The sequence below is a fragment of the Oryctolagus cuniculus genome, chromosome 4 (assembly GCF_964237555.1).
Source record: "Oryctolagus cuniculus chromosome 4, mOryCun1.1, whole genome shotgun sequence".
Classification (NCBI taxonomy): domain Eukaryota; kingdom Metazoa; phylum Chordata; class Mammalia; order Lagomorpha; family Leporidae; genus Oryctolagus; species Oryctolagus cuniculus.
This window is the reverse complement of record NC_091435.1, coordinates 7,991,427-8,015,029: the sequence shown is the minus strand read 5'-3', so window position 1 is coordinate 8,015,029 and position 23,603 is coordinate 7,991,427. Positions and strand designations below refer to the sequence as shown.

At 49.2% G+C, this 23,603-nt stretch overlaps 1 protein-coding gene across 3 annotated transcripts in view; it reads right to left on the bottom strand.

The window, feature by feature from the left end:
- The window catches only part of HLCS (holocarboxylase synthetase), a 222,430-nt gene that overhangs the window by 135,570 nt on the left and 63,257 nt on the right, over window positions 1–23,603 (bottom strand). For all 3 annotated transcript variants that reach the window (XM_051833635.2, XM_051833634.2, XM_051833636.2), the window contains exon 6: window positions 6,931–7,202. In XM_051833635.2, coding sequence (XP_051689595.2) covers window positions 6,931–7,202 — 272 coding nt within the window. The remainder of the gene's footprint in view (window positions 1–6,930; window positions 7,203–23,603) is intronic.

The window sequence follows — 23,603 nt, the reverse complement described above, 5'->3', positions numbered from 1 at the left end:
AATGATAAAGAAGTAAGGAAACCTAAATTATTCTTTACGAATAAAACAACAGCCAGCCTTTAGCCAGGTTATTCATGGTGCACAAGCATGCAAGGGAATCTTTTTTATTTTTTTTTTTAATTTTTTTTGACAGGCAGAGTGGACAGTGAGAGAGAGAGAGACAGAGAGAAAGGTCTTCCTTTGCCGTTGGTTCACCATCCAATGGCCGCTGCGGCCGGCACGCTGCAGCCGGTGCATTGTGCTTATCCGAAGCCAGGAGCCAGGTGCTTCTCCTGGTCTCCCATGTGGGTGCAGGGCCCAAGGACTTGGGCCATCCTCCACTGCACTCCCGGGCCATAGCAGAGAGCTGGACAGGAAGAGGAGTGACCAGGACAGAATCCGGCGTCCTGACCGGGACTAGAACCCAGTGTGCTGGCGCCGCTAGGCGGAGGATTAGCCTATTGAGCCGCGGCGCCGGCCTCAAGGGAATCAACTTAACAAGCTGGTGTTCACATGTTCTCCATACCCTGTGTGGTTTACACAGAAGTTGTTTCAAAATCTCATAGAGGCTTGGTATAAGTCAGTCAAAACAGACACTCTAGGGGCAGGAGTTTTGTGCGGTGGTTAAGTCACCACTTGGGACAACTTCATCCCACATGACAGTGCCTGGTTAGAGTTCTGGCTCCTCCTCTCTGGCCCAGCTTCCTGTTGATGCATAGCTTAGGAGGCAGTAGACGATGGCTTAAGTACTTGGCCCTCTGCCACGCACATGGGAGACCCAGAATGTGTCCCAGTCCTGTCTGCTATGGTCATTTGGGGAGTGAACCAACAGATGGAAAATCTTTCTCTGTTGCCATCTGTCCACCTTTCAGATAAAATGAAAATAAATTTAAAAAAATATTTTTTAAAGTAGACACTAGAAGTCTAATAAAAAATGATTCTAAAAGTAATACAATGACTCTGTTACCCCAAGCTCTCATACTCCTGGCCTTGCCTCACACTGTCCCCACAAGTGGAGGCTCAGCCATTGCTTCTCTAGAGAGTAACAGAATGGGCGCTTTTCCAGGGATTCACAGCAGTGTTCACATAGCCTTGCCTAGGTCCCACAGCTCCACCAACAGCTCACATGGGACGCAGTCAAATTCACTGGCCCAGACCCAGAACTGAAACCACGCCCTTGGGTGGGTTCTAGACTGTGAGCTTCATGACATCAGGAACAAGCCCAACACACAGGACCTACACAAAACACCCTGAGCATTCTGCCTCTCTCCATCCATCATGTGGTCTGCTAGCCACATGATGATCAAAATCACCTCTTCCGACCAGAGGGGCCAAGAGGAACAGCCACGCCAGCCACCAGGAGCAACAGCGGCCGCTCACGTGGCTTTCACTTCTGGAGAGGAGCCTGATTGTGTTGTCAGCAAGCACCCCATAGTTCCCTCCATCTTCCCTTCCCCTCCATGGCATCGCTGACACGACAGGAGCAGAGGGGTGGGGGCTCACAGCTTCGGGAAAACGAGCCTGCTGTTGCACCCCTGAGATCAAACGAGAGGTGGCAACTTCTCCATCAGCACCACGGTAGTTCAGCTGGCTGTGCAGTCAAAGGAGGAAATGTGACGTCCACCAAAACACTCATCAGAAGAGAAAGTTCTAATCCTTCCCAAGGCTTACGACAATGCAAGGAAAAAGCCTCTAATGACATGAATAAGCAGTAAAACAAAACCAGTGTTACGAGTCAAATGAGTATCCTCAGCCATGACTGAATCTTACAGGCCTCAATGTGGGTACTACTTGGAAAGTCTCCAGCTGTTTTCTCTAGTGGTCTGAAAAACTGAAAGTACTTGCCTTTGACAGGGCCTTGTAGCTGCCCTCACTACCAGCTTCCAATACTCTCCAGGAAGTGACAACTCGTTTTCAGCTGGATTCATGGATGCCAATTCTAAGACCACATTTACTTCCTAGCCTTTTGCAGGTAGCTGTGGTCATCTGACAAGGTCCTGGCCAAGGGATACAAGCTCAAGGTCATGTGCAACTTTCGAAGAGAGTCCATCAGGGATGGGAGTTCAGCCACCTTACTCCCTCCTCCTGCTTGCTGGCTGACATGAGAACATAAACATGAGGGTTGTCTTGGACCACAAGCTCAGGGTATACAGCAACACAGCTAGGTCCCTAGGTGGCCCACCTCACGTACAAGCCAGAGAAATAAACTTCAATCCTATTTAAGCTCATTTTATTTGGGGATATGTGTCGCACAGAGCACAGCCTAATCCTAACTGACAGGTATCTAATCCTGGAAACAGGTACCTGCATGGGGTGTGCTTAATCTTCTATCTGTGCACACCATCACCAGGGACTGAAGACGCAGCCCGACAAGAAGGATCTGGACAGTGGCAGTTGGCAAGGACTCGGGTCCCAGAGGCTCACTGGCAACCGCAGTCAGGCAGTGACCAGCAAAGCCTGTGATCAAGCCTGGACCTCTGGGCCTTTGGCGGTAGACCAGGTGTCTGTCCCAAGCTGCTGCTGCACATCATCAGCACATCACATGGAACGGTTCTGAGAAATCAGAATGTCCACATTTGTCAGATCTTCTTGACTGTCTTAGCAAAGTCCAACAAAAGACAAACGGCCTCCTTTTGTGCCATGGTATAGCGCACATGGGAGAAGTAGCTCCCAGGCTCTACAGGGAAACTACTACTGCGATTTACCATACATCTCAAAATAACTAGAGCTGAAGAGTCGGAAGGCTCCTTACACTCAGAACGATGATATCTGAGGAGGTGGAAGATAATTCCCCTGATCTGATCATTGTACATTAACTACATGTATCGAATGATAATACTGTGCCCCATAAATGAGTACAAATATTATTTGTCAATGATTTAAAACTAGAGCTAACCAGCTTCAAGAAGGTAGCAAAGAAAACAGATTCAATAAGAAAGCCACCCTGCAGACTACCGGTAATTGAAATTGGGGCCACGGCTGCACCTGCAGCCCAGCAGGAGATGAGACAGGGACTGCACCGCACAGAGCTGTGTAGTCCTTGGGGAAGGCCCCTGACCTTGCACCCAGGGCCACTGCTCTCCTCAGCACAAGGGGAGGGGGTGGCAGAGCACTGAGGCCCCTATAAGACGGGAGTTTTGAGGCAGAAACATTCTGTCTAGCCAAGATCTCAGAGGCAAACAGACCAGCGGTCGAGGGACTTTTCGACAGACTGACGTGACCACAGACACCATAAGGCTGGTGATAAAAAGCTGGACTGTGCAGGCCCCAAACCCTTCCAGAAAAGCAAGTGTCAGAAGTCCATCCTCTCTAGCATCCATCTCAGATGTGACACAGGGAAGACGCACCCCAAAGGCAAAGCCAAAGGATACCAGGCCAGAAAGCTCTTCTTGGAGGGCAGAACCAGGGCTGCCCGAAAGGTGACCAGGAACCCTGCAGGGGGCCCCCCAGGATCCACGGTCCTCCTTTCCACCAGGGCAGCACCACAGTACATGGGAGTGCTGGGGACAGAGGACGTGTCTGTCTTAACACACAAACTGCCAGACCTCCATAAGCCATGTCCAACCCTGAGAGACTGTCCATGCCCAGGTCTGCTCTGACCAGAAGAAAGTCAGCCAGTGGGAAACCAGGGTGAAGGGGCCTTGCTTGAAAAAGGGTGAGTTTTCTGCAATGGGGAAGACAGACGCACATGGGCATTTGGGAGGGTAGCAGAAATTACTAGTCATTCTACATAACTGCCCCCATCCTTCAGGATTTGAGCTCTCAAATTGAGCAAAAACAAGTCCCCCTTTTTATATTGGGGGTGGGGACAAAAAATAAATGTAAAAAACTTTTTAATAAAGAGCTATGTCTAATTTCAACCTCACTTCAGGAAAGAGTAGCTGGATCGCCACAGAGTGGTAAATATGAAGAGAGAACTAGGAATTGAGAGGCAGGCACTTGGCACAGCAGTGGGCCACTGGCGAGAGTGCCTGGTCCAAGCCTGGCTCTGCTCTCCACTCCAGCCTCCTGCAAATGCACAGCCTGAGAACCAGCAGGTTATGGCCAAGTAGTTGGGTCCCAGCCCCTCTCCTAGGAGGCCTGGATTGAGTTCCCTGCTCCTGGCTTCTGTCTAGCCCAGCCCAACCATTATGGGTATTTGGAAAATAATGGATAAGGGAGCTTTCTGCCTTATCTCTGCCTCTTTAATTAATTAAATATAAATTTAAAAATAGGAATTGAATGAACATGGGCCATGGTTTTGAAAATTCTTCTTGTCTGTTAGTCCATTAAAAAAAAAAAAGCAACATCTTTTTAAAATAAATATGCAAGGCCAGCGCCGCAGCTCACTAGGCTAATCCTCCGCCTTGCGGCGCCGGCACATCAGGTTCTAGTCCCGGTCAGGGTGCCGGATTCTGTCCCGGTTGCCCCTCTTCCAGGCCAGCTCTCTGCTGTGGCCAGGGAGTGCAGTGGAGGATGGCCCAAGTGCTTGGGCCCTGCACCCCATGGGAGACCAGGAGAAGCACCTGGCTCCTGCCATCGGATAAGCACGGTGCACCAGCCGCAGCGCGCCAGCCGCGGCGGCCATTGGAGGGTGAATCAACGGCAAAGGAAGACCTTTCTCTCTGTCTCTCTCTCTCACTGTCCACTCTGCCTGTCAAAAAAAATAATAAAATAAAATAAAAAATATGCAGAAACTACACAATTCCAGGTACAGTAAGCCCTGCTTCCTGGCACTCTAAGCACTGGAGTGATGCAACCATTTGACTCTGTCTGTGAAAGACCATGAAGCATGAAAAGATGACGCATGGAATGGTGGCCTTGTGTGGCGCTCTAACAGCAGTGTCTAGAAGAGAAGTCTTCTTGGGTACATTAGCTGTTAGTAACACCAACAGCAGACTGCTTCTGTAAGGAGAGTGCACATAGGATCAAATGTGATATAAGCATTAGAAACAGCTGGGGGTTTATTCTCGGAATGTGACCATCCGTGTATTTCATTTATCTACCTCACGTTCTCTTTATAGAACATTGTGGGTCCTGACACCAAGGTGACTTTCCCCAAAGACTTTCCTCTAAAAATGCATGCTGCCCTCCAGGCGCGTCTTGGGTGAGTGACTTCACCTCCGTGTTAGAAAGGGACCCAAGGGGAGAGTGGGTGAAGGGCTCCCATGGAAAGTCAGGGCCAGCACCAACTGCTAACTCAGAACCCGCTGTGCACCAAGCACAGAGATGAATAATAATCAAGCCCACTTCACTCTCTGACAAGAAGAGACAAAGAGGAGATTCCTAAGTGCCTTTTGTCAGAATAAAGTCTCAATCCTACAGAAAGGCCCATCCTGGTCAGTGCCAAGCTCAGCTTACACAGCTTCAATGTGTAGCTCTCACAGACCCAAGGTGTTTAAAGCAGCATTACTGTTTTTAAGTTCAATACTTTTTAAACTCATTTATATTCAAGGGTATGAAAGCAGTGCTTTGACACAGGCTGGACAGTGTGCAATGGAGCCCAAGCATCTGACGACACCCGGGAGCCTGGCACCACCCCCCAGCCCTGGCAGGACACTTGTCACTCAGCCAGGCACCACCCACAGCCCAGGCACAGTGACCAAACTTCCAGTGCTTCGTGGTCACCCTGATAGCGACTGTTTCTCACGACTGTCCACACAAACCGTGAAAATGGTCTGGGAGTGCCCAGAGTTCTGACCTTCCAAAACCTTTCGTGAAATGTCACATCTGACTTTCTGCACAGGAACTATAATTACCGTGAGCTGCCCCTTCTGTCTGACCGCGCCTTCGCTCAGGGGACAGAGGATTATCACAGCTGTTCCATCTGCAGGAACAGGTTTTTTCCTTCTCTACTGGGGAATGGCAAGTTGTGGAGAGGGAGGGAGCGGGAGAAGTAGGGACCCGGGTGGGAGGAGAAGTTCCTATGACAACAGGAATTATGAACATGGCTGTGGTCCCCTTCACCACCGTCCTCTCTGCTAATTCTACACGAGCGCTATTTCTATTTCCCATTCACATACCAGAACTGCCACTCCCATGCCAGGTGTGCGAGGCAAGAAAGTACTAACGTTATCTCGGCCTTTTAAACTAACATGCTATCAAATTCTAGAAATCATCATTAAGGTCAAAGGCTAAAAGACTTCATACATTAATTTGTACATTCTGTCTAATCATGCAGACTCATGGGAAAATACTTCAGAAACTGTGAATCCAGTTATTTTGGCAACTTCTGTCTTTAAATTTTGTTCTCCCTTTGAGAGACGATGCTTTCCTTATTCCCTCTCTGTATAACCCAACTTAAACTAAAATATGTAACACTCTTACTAATTAGAGAATTAAACTTCGTCTTTTTTTATGGTTAACCTTTAATCCAAATCCACGAGACAGAAGAAATAAAAAGGAAAACTTGTCATCAGAGTAAATTTCAAACATTGTACTGGGATGACAAAGTGCTTAAGAAAGGTATGGGCTAGGGACACTTCAAAACCCAAAGTTCCAGCTTACTCTATTAACACACCCATGTATCATTCAAATTTGCTTTTCTAATGAGGCTCCTGGGAAAACATTCTAAATTAAGCGTTCAGCAATTGTTGCAACAGCACAAAAAGTAAAGGATAACCAGAGTAACGATGCTACCCCTTAAATTTATTTTTCCAGAATGTTCTTTTTCCTAAAGACAGTCTGAAAGGTCTGGTTAAATCAAAAAGCAAGACTCAAGGCAAAATACTTCCTGTTTGGTAAAACAGAAATCTTTGATGAAAAACTTGACTTAACTTCTCTTCCTAATGTTTTAACTCGGCAAGGACAGGAGAATTATACAGAATTATACAGGAGAATTATACAAACAGTTGTGTTAAAGTATATTATCCTACACTCCTACCCCTCTACCCACCCCCAGCTGCTTAGAGAGAAGAATCAGTATAACAAAGTTCTCTGAGCAGGTGCCTCAGAGGTCCGATCAGAACTCACCCGTCCAGGAGACTCATTGTCGTGGGGGTCACTTCCGCAAACAGAATTGTTTTTCCAAGTTGCCGAGTCTGCAGATTTTGTCGATAGATCTCAAAGTCAAAATTTTCTGATGAGAAGGCCTCCATATCGGTGACCACGGGTATAGAAGACGGGGTTATTTCCATGTCAGATGTGTAGGATGAAACGAATTTAAGGGACAGTTTGCTGGACTTGATTACTCCTTCAGGATCCATGTGCCTCTCCAGCCACTTCATCAGGGGAGCCCGGATTTCCTGTGTTGTCAATGAAAAGGTTGTAGGTTAGCATTTCATTAGGTGACGGTAGCTTTCTCTTAAAATGTCATTTTGGCAATGTTAAATAGTTCCTAATTCATGAGCCAACAAAAGCTCAATTAACATAATCTGTACACCTTAACTATTACACAACATGGTAATAAACATTCTAGGTGCTATGGTCTGAATGTCTGTCCTCCAGAATTCGTGCACTGGAAACTTAATCACCAAAGTCCTTTGTTAATGGTATTTGGGTGGTGACTGGGTCATGGGGACTCTGCCCTCATGAACGGATTAGGCCATTCATGGATTAATGGATTGATGGGTTATTGAACAAGTGGGTTCCTTGTTACAAGTAGATCTGTTACAAAAGCCAGTTTAGGGGAAGGTGCTGTGTGTGGCCCAGCAGGTTAGGCCACCATGGGTAACGCTGGCATCCCATATCAGAGTGTCACTTCAAGTTCCGGCTGCTCTGCTCTGATCCAGCTCCTTGTTAATGCACCTAGGAAGGCAGCAGATGATGGCTCAAGTACTTAGGCCCCTGTCACCCGTGTGGGAGACCTGGAGAGAGTGCTGCCTCCTGGGAAAGCAGCCATCTGGGAAATAAACCAGTGAATAGACAATCTCGATCTCTCTCCTTCCCTCCCTCTCCTTCCCTCCGTGTGTGTGTGTGTGTGTGTGTGTGTGTATGGTTGTGTGTCACTCTGATTTTCAAATGGTAAATTAATTAATTAATTTTTTTAAAAAGCCAGGGGGGCAGTGCTGTGGTGTAGCAGGTTAAACCTTTGCCTACGGCACCAGCATCCCATACAGGTGCCAGTTTGTGTCCCGGCTGCTCCCCTTCCAAGCCAGCTCCCTGCTAATGGCCTGGGAAAGCAGTGGAGGACGGCCCAAGTACTTGGGGCCCTGCACCCATGTGGGAGATCTAGAAGAAGCTCCTGGCTCCTGAATTCAGACTGGCCCAGCTCCAGCCATTATGGCCATTTGAAGAGTAAAACAGCGGGTGGAAGCCCTCAATCTCAATCAATCAATCTCTCCCTCTCCCTCCCTCCCTCCCTCCCTCTGTCTATAACTCTGCCTCTCAAATAAATAAAAATTCAAAAAATCTTAAAAAAAAAAAAAAAGCCAGCCTGGCCTTCTCTCCCGGGTCCCCTTGCACGCGACAACCTGTGTGGCCGCAGGACTCTGCAGAGAGCCCCCAGTAGCAAGAAGGCCTCTTGACCTTGAAGTTCTCAGCCTTCACAACTCTAAGAAGCAAATTTCCTTTCTTTAGAAATTATCCCATCTCAGGCATGCAGCAATTGCAAAAGAAAATGGACGGTGAAAAGTATGCTTGCACTATAAAACTAAACTGCAGAATCCAGGATCCAAGGACATGTGTTCTGTTCATTACTCCCCATCTTCTGGGACCTTCTAAATTCACAAAAAGCTCCCTCTGGCTCCAGTGTGCCAAAGTGATTCTCAGGTTCTCTGCGCACATTGCAAGAAACTTCTACGGCACTACACTTCCACCCCAATTCATCATCCCACCTATGAGAAAAACAACACCCATCAGGTGGAAGAAGCCACAGAACAAAGCACGAAGACACCACCGCATCTGACCTCTGCCCGCAGAGGACCTGCACCTCCTCTCAGAAACACGCTGGGCACTGGTGCCCAGCAAGGGAGAAGTGAATTTTCACACACACAGAAAATAACGGGGGACCCCACAGCTGCTTTGCTTGCCCCAAATGCGGTCCAGGGAGGAGATAGAAGGCAGAACCCAGGGGAGATTTTGCACAACCCAGACACAGTGCTTCTGCCCCCAAACCACAAAAAAGAGTCTTGGAGCTGGAGGAGGCTGCCGGTGCCCCCGAGCCCCAGGGTCCTCCCTTGGGCTGGCCCAGCAGGAACCGGGGGTTCAGGGGAGCCCTGCACAGGCAGAAACATGCTCCAGGGCCATCCTCCTGCAAATGGCAGGCCCTTTTTTTTTTTTTTTTTTTTTTTTTTTTTTTTTTTTGACAGGCAGAGTGGACAGTGAGAGAGAGAGAGACAGAGAGAAAGGTCTTCCTTTGCTGTTGGTTCACCCTCCAATGGCCGCCACAGCCAGCGCGCTGCGGCCGGCGCACCGCACTGATCCGATGGCAGGAGCCAGGTGCTTCTCCTGGTCTCCCATGGGGTGCAGGGCCCAAGCACTTGGGCCATCCTCCACTGCACTCCCTGGCCACAGCAGAGAGCTGGCCTGGAAGAGGGGCAACCGGGACAGAATCCGGCGCCCCGACCGGGACTAGAACCCGGTGTGCCGGCGCCGCAAGGCGGAGGATTAGCCTAGTGAGCCGTGGCGCCGGCCATGGCAGGCCTTTCGAAACAAAAACACCTCCCTCCCTTTCCCCATTAATATTAGAGTATGCCACAAAGCTCCCCAAAGCTACAGAAAAGCAGCATCAAGGATGAAATTTAATTCAACTGGGGTCAGAATTTGCAGTGCAGAGGGCTAAACCTCCACCTGCAATGCCAGCATCCAATAGGAGCATCGGTTCAAGTTCCGCCTGTTCTACTTCCGATCCCACTCCCTGCTAATGAATCTGGGAAAGCAGCAGAGATGGCTCAAGCGCTTAGGCCAATGCCACCCACGTGGAAGACCAGGATGAAGCTCCTGGCCTCAGCCCTGGCCGTGGTAGTCATCTGGGTAGGGAACCAGCAGATGGAAGATCTCCCTCTGTCTCCCCTTCTCTCTGTAACTCTGCCTTTCAAATAAATAAATTCATCTTTTTGGAAATTTTTGAAGTACTGGTGCTGTGGTATAGCAGGCTGAGCTTCGGCCTGTGGCGCTGGCATCTCATATGCCAACCGGCATCGGCAGGTTCATGTCCCGGCGGCTCCTCTTCCCATCCAGCGCTCTGCTGTGGCCTGGGAAAGCAGCATCAGATAGCCCGAGTGCTTGGGCCCCTGCACCCGCATGGGAGACAGAAAAAGCTCCTGGCTCCTGTCTTTGGATTGGCCCAGCTCTGGCCATTTGGCCATCTGGCCATTTGAGGAGTGAACCAGCAAGTGGAAGACCTCTCTGTCTCTCCACCCCTCCGTCGGTTACTCTGCCTCTCAAATAAATAAATAAAATCTTTAAAAAAATTTTTTTGAAAGGTATGTGTACATATCCATGGAAAAACGCACAAACACACAGATCTTCCACGTGCTGGTTCCATTTGTCAGGGTTGGGCCAGGCCAAAGCAGGAACCTAGAACTCCATCTGTGTCTCCCACGTGGGTGGCAGGGGCCCAAGCACTCGTGCCATCGCCAGCTGCCTCCTGGCACGTGCGTCATCAGGAAGCTGCATCGGAAGCAGAGCAGCCAGGACTTGAACCAGGAGCTCCAAAATGGGAAAGTCGGTGTCCCACGCAGTGACTCAGCCGCTGCACCTGACGTCCACCTCAGCAAGCCTTCTGTTTTCACCCGCGTCATTACCTTATTAATTTTACCCTCTCACCTGGCTTTAAATCACCCACAGAGTCTGACAACTACCAAGGCACCTCACTCACACATCCACCACCTATTTGGCACTCCTGATGACTTCCTCACCGGGAACGGCCCACTCAGCCCTCCTCTCCAGCGCCACTCCTCCCACAGTGCTCGTCCAGCTGTCTAGGCCACGAAGCTCTGACTCACTGTTGACCCCACAGCTCCTCTAACATCCCAGCTCCGACCTTAGCGACTCTCCTGGCCACTTCTTCAGTCCTTTCATGCTGCATCTGCTGTCCTGCTGGGCCGGCCATCAGTACCTCACTCCTAGGTAGCTTAAGGGATTTTTCTGACCAGTCCCTCTGCTTCCAGTTGTCCGCTCAACACGGCAGCCAGAGTGGGAGCTATCCTGCTGTGATGGAGTCAGGTCTTCCCACCCCTTCCTCAAACCCTCAAGGGCTCCCCATTGCCCCCGAGTGGAAGCCCTCATCCAGGCTGTGGCTAATGAGGTCCCCCTCCCCTGCAATGGCCTCACACCCTTGCTCCTCCCCCAGCTCCCTCTGATGTCTCTGCTGTTGCCTGAGCCCGCTCACTTCCCCCTTGGAATCTCTGCACTTGGCCTTCCCTGGAACCCCTATATATAAAATAAGTATAAATGGCATAATTATGTCATCATTTAATAGCACCTTCCTCACTTCCTTCAGGTATTTCTTGGTAAGACCTTTGTCTGCCTGACCTGAAGCTGCTTGGCTACAACAGTTTGCCTCTCTTTTTTAAGATTTTTAAGTTTTTAAAATTTGCTTGAAAGGCAAGAGGATAGAGGACAGAAAGAGCCAGTGAGCTCCCTTCTGCTGTTCACTCCCCAGATATCTATAACAGCTGGGGCTGGACCAGACTGAAGCCAGGAGCCTGAAACTCAATGTAACATGCAGGTATCAGGGACCCAACTACTTGAGCCACCATCTGCCACTTCCCAGAGTATTAGCAGGAAGCTGGAATCAGCAGTGGAGCTGGGACCTGAGTCAGTCACTCTGGTCTGGGATGTGGGCATCCCAAGTACCGTCTTATCTGCTGCCCAAGGTGCCCACGCTCCACCTCTCTCTTTACTTTTTTCTTAAGATGTATTTATTTATTTGGAACGCAGTAAAAGAGAGACCGGGCGGGGGGGGGGGTGTCTTGCATTCACTGGTTCACTCCCCAAATGGTTGCAAAGACTAGAGCTGTGTTTATCCAAAGCCAGGAGTCAGGAGGTTCTTCCAGGTCTCCCACGCAGGTGCAGGGGCCCAAACACTTGGGCCATCTTCTACTGCTTTCCCAGAGTTATCAGAGAGCTGGATCGGAAGTGGAGCAGCTGGGTCTCAAACCAGCACCCATATGGGATGCCGGCACTGCAGGTGGCGGCTTTACCCACTACACCACAGCCCCTCAATCTCTTTTCATTTATCATTCTTTACTGTCTGAGATCCTGTATATTGTGCTCACTAATCTTTTCATTACCTGCCTCCCACAGTGGAGAGGAAGCCCTCTGAGGACAGGGATGCGGGCCCCATCGTTTGCGCTCCATCCTCGGAGCCTGCAGGAGCACTGGCTACAGAGAAGTGGACGGTCCTGCTCACTGGGTGAATGACGGAAGGACTAGCTGCCACCACGTTTCAGCTGGATTTACTGTTCATATAGTAGCTTATGTGGATGCCACCCTCCCTTCATTTTGTTATGTTTCATGATGTCAGTTCTCACACGTGAAGAACAGAGAAAATAACACAGCAAATACCCCAAATACCCGTCCCCCAGGTTTAACAGCAATGAGCATTTCTACCTTATTTGCTTCATCTGCCTTGAGGTTAACAGATACCATGACACACACAACTTCAAATATTAGGACATATTCTTCTATCACCATAGTACCCTGATCATATCAATTACAACAGGTATTGAGGGGCTGGCACGGTGGCACAGCAGGCATCTCATATGGGTGCCAGTTTGAGTCCTGGCTGTTACACTTCTGATTCAGCTCCCTGCTAATGCACCTGGGAAAGCAGCAGAGGCTGGCCCAAGTCCTTAGGCCCCTGCACCCATGGGGGAGACCTGGAAGAAGCTCCTGGCTCCTGGCTTCGGATCGGCCCAGCTCCAGCCATTGTGCCATCTGGGGCGTGAACCAGCGGATGAAAGACCTCTCTTCCTGTCTCTACCTCTCTCTGTATAACTCTGTCTTTCAAATAAGATGTTTTCAAATGTTAAAAAAAAAAAAAAAAAAAGAATGTCTGTGGTTCAAGTCCCAACTCTGCTCTTGATTTCAGCTTCCTGCTAACGCACACCCTGACAGGCTCAATGAGTTGGGTCCCTGCCATTCATGGGACACCTGGATGGAGTTCCTGGCTCCTAGCTTTGACCTGGACCAACCCAAGCTGTTATAGGCATTTGGGGAGTGAACCAGAGGATGGAAGGTCTCTGTGTCTGTCTCTGAGCCTTTCAAATAAATAAATAAATAAATAATTTTAACTAAAAATTATATACAGCTGTATTCTACCCATAATTTCCCTAAACACTTATATTCATTACAGTTAATGTAATTCTAAGTCATAGAGTAAACTACACATGAGAAGCACTTTAGCTCGACCTCAAATCTTCTGCCCACCCTGGTAGTATCCCTGGACAAGATGATACAATTCTGGCTGTAAGTAATATCAGAATTACTATCTATAGGATGCAAATCTCCCTGGCACGCGCACTCAAAGGTGCCCCAGTGACAATGATTTGAGGGCGCTAAGGTGTGAATGTGCCCCCTAGAGCTCATGTGCTGGAAACTGAACCCTCAGTGCAACAATGTGAGGCTGAGGGCTTTAAGAGGCGGTGAAGTCACGAGGGCTCTAACCTCATGAATGGATCAACGTCATTACAGCGGGAATGGGTGAGCTAGCAGAGCAGTGGGCTCCTTACACAAGGTGAGTCTGGTGCCCTCCCCTCCTCCCTCCTCCCTCTCTCCCTGGCACTCGCTTGCCCTCACACCCTCCATTCAGCAAATAAATCGGTGCCAGACGCTGGCACCTTCACACTGCACTTCCTAGCTTCCAGAACCGTAAGAAATAAACACCTTTTCTCTACAAGTTACCCAGTCTGTGATATTTTATCACTGCAATACAAAATGGACTAAGATACACGGAAAAGGAATTAACTCATGATGCTTGGCTAAACTCTGCCAAATAAATAAGGCAGTGTGGAAATGCCTTCCAAGAAAAAAGTTTCAGATCATGTATATCACGGCAAATGGACTGATATAAGTGGCATAATCCACTCCCTACCCCAAGGTTTACCCAAAGCTTTGAATTCAACTACCAGAGCACAGGGACATCTCCGACCCACAGCCCCTCCCAACCCTCTCATAAATCCTTACCACTCAGCACTTAACACAACTGTAATTACATGAACTGTATAACCAGTTATCTATGTCTCCACGTCTTGTTAGATGTAAGTCCCACTGAAGACAATGTATGCCTGTCTCTGTCTTGCTCCAATGTACCCACGGCACCCAGTACCAGTTTGACAAACAATGTATGCTTAATAAGCACTTCTTCAGTCCGGAGATTCCTCAGAAACCTGAATAGAACCCTACCATACAACCCAGCCATCCCACTCCTTGGAATTTACCCAAAGGAAATTAAATTGGCAAACAAACAAGCTGGCTGCACATTAATGTTTATTGCAGCTCAATTCACAATAGCTAAGACCTGGAACCAACCCAAATGCCCATCAACAGTAGACTGGATAAAGAAATTATGGGGCCGGCGCCACGGCTCACTAGGCTAATCCTCCGCCTAGCGGCGCCAGCACACCGGGTTCTAGTCCCGGTTGGGGCGCTGGATTCTGTCCCGGTTGCCCCTCTTCCAGGCCAGCCCTCTGCTGTGGCCAGGGAGTGCAGTGGAGGATGGCCCAGGTGCTCGGGCCCTGCACCCCATGGGAGACCAGGAAAAGCACCTGGCTCCTGGCTCCTGCCATCGGATCAGCGCAGTGCGCCGGCCACAGCGTGCCGGCCATGGCGGCCATTGGAGGGTGAACCAACGACAAAGGAAGACCTTTCTCTCTGTCTCTCTCTCTCTCTCACTGTCCACTCTGCCTGTCAAAAAAAATAATAATAATAAAAAAATAAAAAATAAAAAAAAATTAAAAAAAAGAAATTATGGGACATGTACTCTATAGAATACTATACAGCAGTCAAAAACAATGAAATCCGGTCATTTGCAACAAGATGGAGGAATCTGGAAAACGTTACGCTGAGTGAATTAAGTCAGTCCCAAAGGGACTAATATCGTATGTTCTCCCTGATCGGCGACAACTAACTGAGCACCAAAGGGGAAACCTGTTGAAGTGAAATGGACACTATGAGAAACAGTGACTGGATCAGCTCTTCTCCTGACTGTTGATGTACAATGTAATACTTTATCCCTTTTAGTATTTTTTTTTTTTGTTCTAGTACTATTGGTTGAACTCTGTAATTAACACAATTTATTCTTAGGTGTTTAATTTTAACTGAAAAGTGATCCCTATTAAATATAACAGTGGGAATAAGAGAGGGAGGAGATGTACAATTTGGAACATGCTCAATTGGACTTGCCCCAATGGTGGAGTTAGGAACGTGCCAGGGATTCCAATACAATCCCATCAAGGTGGCATGTACCAATGCCATCTCACTAGTCCAAGTGAGCAATTTCAGTTCACAACTGATCACACTGATAGGTCTAAGAGTCAAAGGGATTACACAAGTAAGACTAGTGTCTGCTAATACTAACTGATAGAATCAAAAAGGGAGAGAACGATCCAACATGGGAAGCAGGATACACAGCAGACTCATAGAATGGCAGATGTCCTAAATAGCACTCTAGACTCAGAATCAGCCCTTAAGGCATTCGGATCTGGCTGAAGAGCCCATGAGAGTATTTTAGGCATGAAAGCCAAGACACTCTGGCAAAAAAAAAAAAAAAGCAAGCCTAAATGAAAGATCTCTGTGAGTGAGATCCCAGTGGAAAGAACGGGACCATCAAAGAAGGAGGTACAGAAGGGAGGAGAGAACTTCCACTTTCACTATGACCCTGTCGGAATAAGATCGAAGTTGGCAAACTCAAAAGGCTTCCATAGCCTTGGCAACTCATATGACTAGAGCCTAGGGAGATTACTGACGCCATAAACAAGAGTGTCAAATTGTTAAGTCAACAACAGGAGTCACTGTGTACTTACTCCTCATGTGGGATCTGTCCTTTATGTGTTGTCCAATGTGAAGTAATGCTATAACTAGTACTGAAACAGTATTTTACACTTTGTGTTTCTGTGTGTGTGCAAACTGATGAAATCTTTACTTAATATATACTAAATCGATCTTCTGTATATAAAGATAATTGAAAATGAATCTTGATGTGAATGGAATGGGAGAGGGAGCAGGAGATGGGAGGGGTGCGAGTGGGAGGGAAATTATTGGGGGGGGGAGCCACTGTAATCCATTAACTGTAGTTTGGAAATTTATATTTACTAAATAAAAGTTAAAAATAAATAAATAAATAAATGATTGGAAAAAAATAAGCACTTCTACCTAAAAGCATATAAATTCCTTATACCAGGGAAAACTCAGCAAGTATCAGAGAGTGAGGAATATCAAGAAGTAAAATACAGAGAAAGCAATAATAAGGTATGGCATGATATGGATTACACAAGCATTAAAACATGCAAAATCTGGGGCTGCTGTTGTGGGGTAACGGGTTAAGCTGCCACCTAGGACACCCAGCTGCTCTACTTCCGATCCAGCTCTCTGCTAACATGCCTGGGAAAGCAGCAGAGGACAGCCCAAGTGTTTGGGCACCTGCTATCCACGTGAGAGATCTGGAGGAAGCTCCCGGCTCCTGGCTTCAGCCTGGCCCAGCACTAGCCGTTGCAGCCATTTGTGGAATGAACCAACAAATTTAATTTCTGAAAACAAATTTAATTTCTGACTTTCTAATAAATACAATAATCTTTTAAAAAATGCAAAATCCTTCTGTCATATCAGTTATAGTTTTAATAAAAACTATCACCACTCAATAAAGTTTATGAAATTCTTCTAACTAATGTTAATTTCTATTTCTCATTTATTTTGTATCCTTCAACAAGATTCAGGTTGATTAAGTACAACTTAGGAGGAACCAATGACTGAATGCTTTCTAGTCACATAAATGAGCCATGGCACCTGGGAAACTGGAGTCCTTCTCAAGAAAGGTGAATGTGTCTTTGCTTCCTATTGGGCAGGTTGCACACTCAGTCTATAAACAATACAAGAACTAAGTGAGCTCAGGAGAGATTTAGATACAAAATGGAGTGTATTTCTCTACACTAGTAACAAATACTTGGAAACTGAAACTTTCTAAAATATCATTTTCAACAGCACCAATTAGTCGGAAGTATTTAGGGATCAATCTAACAACCTCTGGGGAGAGAAAGCAGTTAAGTGATTGCCCAAGGCTGGGTGTGAACAAGCGAGAGTGGATCAGAACTGTCTGGGAAAGGAAACAGAGAAATCATTCTATATTTCAATTGTAATGGTAGGTACATGTGGTTTAGATTTATCACACTGCATCTGAAACAGGTGTGTTTTCTTGACTATGAATCATACCTTAAGTTGATTAAAACCAAAGATATATATATATATATATATATATACACACACACACACACATATACATGGAGCAGGTGTTTAGCCTAGCAATTAAGGAAGATACCACATCCCCCACTGGGGTGCCCAAGTCTGAATCCTGGCTCTAGCTACTGACTCCAGCTTCCTGTTAATGCAGACTCTAAGAGGCAGCAGTGATGGCTCAAGTAGTTGGGTCCCTGCCCCCCATGTGGGAGACCTGGATTGGGTTTCTGGATCCCAGTTTCAGCCCCAGCCCAGCCCTGGTCTTTACAGGTATTTGGGGAGTAAGCCAGCAGATGGGAGCACTGGGTGACACTTTCTCTCTCTGTCAAATAAAAAGAAAATGACAACAAGCACAAACAACTCTAAACAATAACTAGAGTCCAAGAGACTCAGTATTTATTTATGTCCAAGACACACCAGGCTCTCAACTGCTGGAGAAATGAAGGTATAAATTTGCCTCTACTGCAAACCACAGAAGTGACTATTCTGGGGTTGGCGATCATAATGCAGAGCACAGCTAGGATGAGAGGCCCCAAGGTGCTGTGTCACATCCACCTGGAGCTGTTCCACCTGCCTCCTGTCTTACCCACAGAGTTGGCTCTGAATAGGCCCCATGGTGTGCGGCACCGCCATGTCTCTCATTCAGCGCTGGACTCACAGTGTACATGACCATCTCCATTGTGTTTGGGGCTCCTCTTCCAAGAGTCACCAAATACCTGATCTTAACCCACAAAGGTGTTTATCTCAGAGGCATATCAGCTGCATTGTAAACAACCAGATTAGTTGTATGTCAGTCATAACATCGTCAGTTGCTAGGCAACCAGAAGCTGGTTCATCAGAAAATGAATCATCAAAGACCTGTCCCACAAACTCTTTTGATGGGCATCCTACTCTCAGTTAAACACTTTCAAGGAAGCCAGCAAATACTCATCTATTCTTGCGGAACTCACATGTGACACAACTCAATTCTTGCTATCGGTATTTTACGGTCCAAACCGTCACAGGCAATTTCCCGTCACTCAGTGTGTTCGTTCCTGGGATGAAAGCACACGGCACAGAGGGTCCTGAATGGCAGCACTGGGTCCGGTGCTGACTCCACTACAGGCAGGGTTTGCTCTCTGGCAGGCCTTTATGTTGGACATTCATTCAGAGCCAGGACCAAGCCCTGCAAGGTTCCAGGAGGGTGTGAGGGGCGGGTTGCATACATGTGGGCATCTCCTCACCGGACTGGTCCCCGAACCAGATGTCCTGCAGAGGCCTGCCCAACCCTGGCCTCACCTGCCCAGATTCCTCGTTGGAAGGGGCCCATCCCAGGGTGGGTTCCCAGGTCCCTTCTTCCTGTTTCAGCACAGGTCCCAGCACTGTCATGCCACAGTGGATGGACTGGGAGGGGCTTACAGCTTGAGTGACTCACTTCACAGAAATGGGCCCGTCCCTCACCATCCAAGCCAACTGTCCCCAGGGGACACCCATGGGCCTAAAGGTTTTATTTGGCACTCCTGTTTTGAAATGGTTAAATCGGGCTATTTCACACCAAGCATCCTGCTTCTTTTAACAAACTCCCTCTCATGTAGCAGGAACTGGCCAGAGAGGAGAGGCTGTCCTTGTTCCCAAGAACACACACTACCCTGGCCCCTCATGGTCCCCACTGGCCAGTTGTGCTCCGAGTGCCACCCCTGCTGACCCCACAGCCAATTGGGTGGAGGCTGTGGCTGGGCCAGGCTGAACCAGGAGCCAGAGGCTTCATTCATCCTGGTCTCCCACGTGGGTGCAGGGGCCCAAGCACTAGGGCCATCCTCCACTGCTTTCCCAGGCCATAGCGGGGAGCTGGATCAGAAGTGGAGCAGCTGGGACTAGAACCCACCCTGGTTTCAAGCCTGAAACCAATCCAGTAAGTTCCCCAAGTTCTCTCCCTGACCCCTGGATGCTGCATCCATGCAATTGGGTCCATGTGAATTCATCAGGATTCTAGCGACACTGACTCACAAATGGAAAGGGTCGCTATGCCTCAGCTTCTCAGTACTCTACTAGAATTCCTGACATGAGCTACCTGTGATGGAGCAAAGGGCTGCTCAGCTCATGGTTTTGGAGGCTCACAGCCCAAGATCACACAGCCCCTCTGGTTTAGCTCCCGATGGAGCCAGTGGACGGGCAATGGTGGAGCTTGGGTGGAGGAAGAACTGCAAGTGAGCTGAGAGAGAGAGAGAGAGAGAGAGAGAGGCTCCAGAGCCAACCCTCTAGGAGAACAACCTTCCAAGGGCACACCTCCACGATCTCAGGACCCCACCACCAGGCCCACCTCTAACCACCATAAGTGAGTCAAGATTCCACCCTCTTTGTACCATTAACTCGACAACTTTGAAGTTTAAATGCACAAGTTTACAAACCAAATCTTGTTCAAACCACAGCAGGGTTCATTCAGGTAGTTCCTCAAAAAATTAAACAGAGAATTAATATATGACCCAGCAAGTCCACTCCCAGGTATATGAGAGTATTACAAAAAGTTCATGGAAAGATGTAATTAAAACATGCTTATTTTGGTGCAAAAATTGTCTAAAAGCCACACATCCTCATATACCCACAAAAACTGATAGCAGGGGCCAGCATTGTGGCACAACGGGTAAAGCCCCTACCTGCCAGTACCAGCATCCCACACAGGCACTGGCTGTTCTACTTCCAATCCAGCTACCTGCTGATAGCCTGCCAAAAGCAGTGGAAGATAGCCCAAGTGCTTGGGGCCCTGCAACCAAGTGGTAGGGAGACCTGGATGGAGCTCCTGGCTTCCGGCGTTGCCTGACCCAGCCCTGGCCATTACAGCCATCTGGGGACTGAACTAGCAGATGGGACATCGATCTCTCTCTCTAACTCTGACTGAAAGCAGGGACTCAAATATTGGTGTGCACAGCAGCACCACTCGCAGTGGTCAAGAGGTTAGAAAAATGTGGAATATACATTGAATGGAACGTTATTCACCCAAAACCAAAAGGAATGAAATTCTGATACAGGTTACCATACGGATGGACCTTGAAAACACCATGTCAAGTAAAATAAGCCACACACAAAAAGAATATTGCATGGTTGCATTTATATGAAATAACTAGAACAGGCGAATCCCTAGAAACAAGGTAGAACAGAGGTGACCAGGAGCTGGGGGAAAGGGACTGGGGAGCTATGGTTGGGTACAGTTTCTGTTTGGGACATAAAAGTTTCTGGAACTAGACAGCAAGGATGGCTACAGAAGAGTATGCAGATAATTTATTCCACTGGATTGTCGACTCAAAGACAGTTAAAACAGCAAACAGGCTGGTGCCGTGGCTCACTAGGCTAATCCTCCACCTGTGGCGCCAGCACCCGGGATTCTAGTCCCGGTTGGGGCTCCAGATTCTGTACCGGTTGCTCCCTCTTCCAGTCCAGCTCTCTGTTGTGGCCCAGGAAGGCAGTGGAGGATGGCCCAAGTGCTTGGGCCCTGCACCCGCATAGGGGACCAGGAGGAAGCACCTGGCTCCTGGCTTCAGATTGGCACGGCCATTTGGGGGGTGAACCAACGGAAGGAAGACCTTTCTCTCTCTCTCTCTCACACTGTCTAACTCTGCCTGTCAAAGAAATAAATAAATAATTAAAAATAATACGTTAAAAAACAGCAAACATATTTCACATATATTTTCATACAACAAAGAGAGGAGGAGGACTGAGACTTGATCCCTCTCCTCCCAAGAAGCTCCTGGACCCTGACACAATTAACCCACATTCACGGACAATCAGCCCTGCAGACTCAGGAGAGCAGAATGGACAGCCCGGGCCGGCGACCCAAGGGCCACCCGAGGCTTCCTCAGGGTTCCTTCTGGCCTCACCCAAGTACCACCCGGACAGGCCACTAAAGGAACTTCTCAGAACCAAAGTCTCGACCCACCCAGAGACGCGACTGGCAACTTCTCTTGCTAAATGACTGAGTTCCGTCCTCACCCACTGGACTACAAGAGCAGCACAAGGACCACCATGTGCTGCAGCCCCACTCCCACCAAGCCCTGGGCTGGGTGCTGTAGACTGGGGGTCCCCAATCCTAACCAGGCAGCACCTCTGCATCACTGACACATACCCAGGAGAGGACATGAGGCCTCGGGAAGCATCCGGGACTTGCCCGAGCACCCAGGTGTAAGCTGCTTGAACCTGTGAAACCAAGTCTGCGTGGCTCCCAGATCCTTGCTCTAACTCCTCTCCCACAGTCCTCAGCAAGCAGACCCACCAAAGTCACAATGAAGCAACACAGGAAGTGCCTGCTTACCGTCAGCAAAATGTGGAAGACGTCACAAAGAGATATAAACTTGACATAACGTGCAACTGTGAAACGTGATAAAAACAGATTGTACCTCTTGAAGCTCAGGGTGTGGGGAAAGAGGAGTGAGCAAGGGAGGGAGAAGGATGCTTGATAAGAGAGACCTGAATTTAAGTCTTGGATCTACTCTCCACTACCTATCCACAGAGACAAGGCTCCAAGTGGGCACTTCCGCAAGGAGCTGGCACAGACCTCACCAGAATCTGGTTCCTGCAGGAAAGGGATGGCATTTCCATGGGAGACGGGATCGAGGGAAGGGCTATTTATAGAACTGTGGGCATAACTGACAGAAGCCAAGAGCAAGGCATGGGAAGCACCCGGATTGGTAACAGAGCCACCAATGGGCCAGAGGCCACAAGACAGAGGAAATATACCACCCTCTACCCCTGCGAGCTCAACCCAGTGACCGAAGTCAAGGGCAGGGAGCACGCACCTGCCACGAGACAGCAGCCTGACGCTCGGGGCTGTCTGGTGGAACCGCGGGTCTCATGGCTTCCTCCCACGTACCAGCCCAGCCCGGCAACAACAGGAATCACACGGCCTGACCCTTCACCAGTGGCCAGAGCAAGGTGAAATGGTGCTTCTGCAGCTCCCAAGGCCTTCCCGTCCACGTCTGGGCCACCTGGATCCCAAGCACGCCCGCTCCTCACCAGGATCCCGGGGCCTGGCACACAGTAGACGCCCGACCACCCTCTGCTGAACTGCGGTGAGCGATAGCTCAGGCTCAGAAGCCGACAGCCCTGGATTTACGGTGGTTTTTTTGTCACTTGCCAACTAGCAAAGACCACGACAGGCTTGCCGGGAACCGTAAAAGGAAGGGAATGAACAAGCCATTCCTAACGAGGCTGCTTTTACGGGCACCTCCACCGGGCCCAGCTGGCTCATTTTAGAGGAGAAATCTCTCCTGCGAGCACAGAGAACACCACAGCCGGCTCTGAAACACAGGGCGGCTTCAGCAACCGACGCCCCACGACGGCGGGAGGCGCCGACTCCCACTCCCCACACTCCTGGGCGTGGGCTCCACATCCGCTGCAGTCCCTGGGGCCTTCATTAAGGCTGTCTGTGTAGGAGGCCCGTCTGGCTGAGTCCAACACTAACAGGCTTCCAATGGGATGGGGGGGGTGGAGCCAAGACGACGCTCTGAGCCCAGCATGCAGGGGCTTGGCCTGGTGCACGCGCACACACGCAGGTGTGGCCATCAACACTTCCTGCCACAGTCTCAGTGCATAGCCCTCCCAAGGTCAGACACTGGACCCTTAATTGCTCAGTGCACAGTGGTGGGAGGCGGGACCTGGTGGGAGGTGGCAGGGTCCTGGGGGGAGCCCTCCAGTGAATTAACACCTCTCTTGCCTTAGCTCCTCCTCACCCTTAAGGGACTGGGGATCATGCAACTCAGAGGGTGAGCTGCTGCAACGCCAGGCCACCCCGTGTGCCTGTGCCCTAGACACCTGCGTGCCCTTCTGCTTTCCACCAGGAGTTAGAGCCGCACGGAGGCCTTGCCGGATGCAGCCGCCCATCCTGGTCGTCAGACTCCAGAATCGCAGGCCAGCATTTTCTTTATCAATCAGCCAGGCACTTCGTTACGGCATCAGAAAACGAAGCAAAAAGCATTTTCTTCCTCCTCGTTCTCAGAGAGTCCCACGGTGTCACCATCCTCAACCATCTGTCCATCACCATAGCGCTGTGCAAGGGACAGGCGACTCTGGCCTGGGATCAGACCAACAGCTGTGCAGGATCAGCAAGGCTCTGCCTAAACTGGGCCTCACCTTCTTCATTTTTACAGTGAAAAAAGCAAGCTGATGCTGTGGCGTAGCGGATGGAGCCGCCCACTGCAGCACCGGATCCTGTCTGGGCGCTGCCTCGAGTCCTGCTGCTCCACTTCAGCTCCCTGCCAATGTGCCTGGGAGGGCAGTGGAGGTTGGCCCAGGTGCTTGGGTCTCTGCACCCACGTGGGAGACCTGGAAGAAGCTCTTGGCTC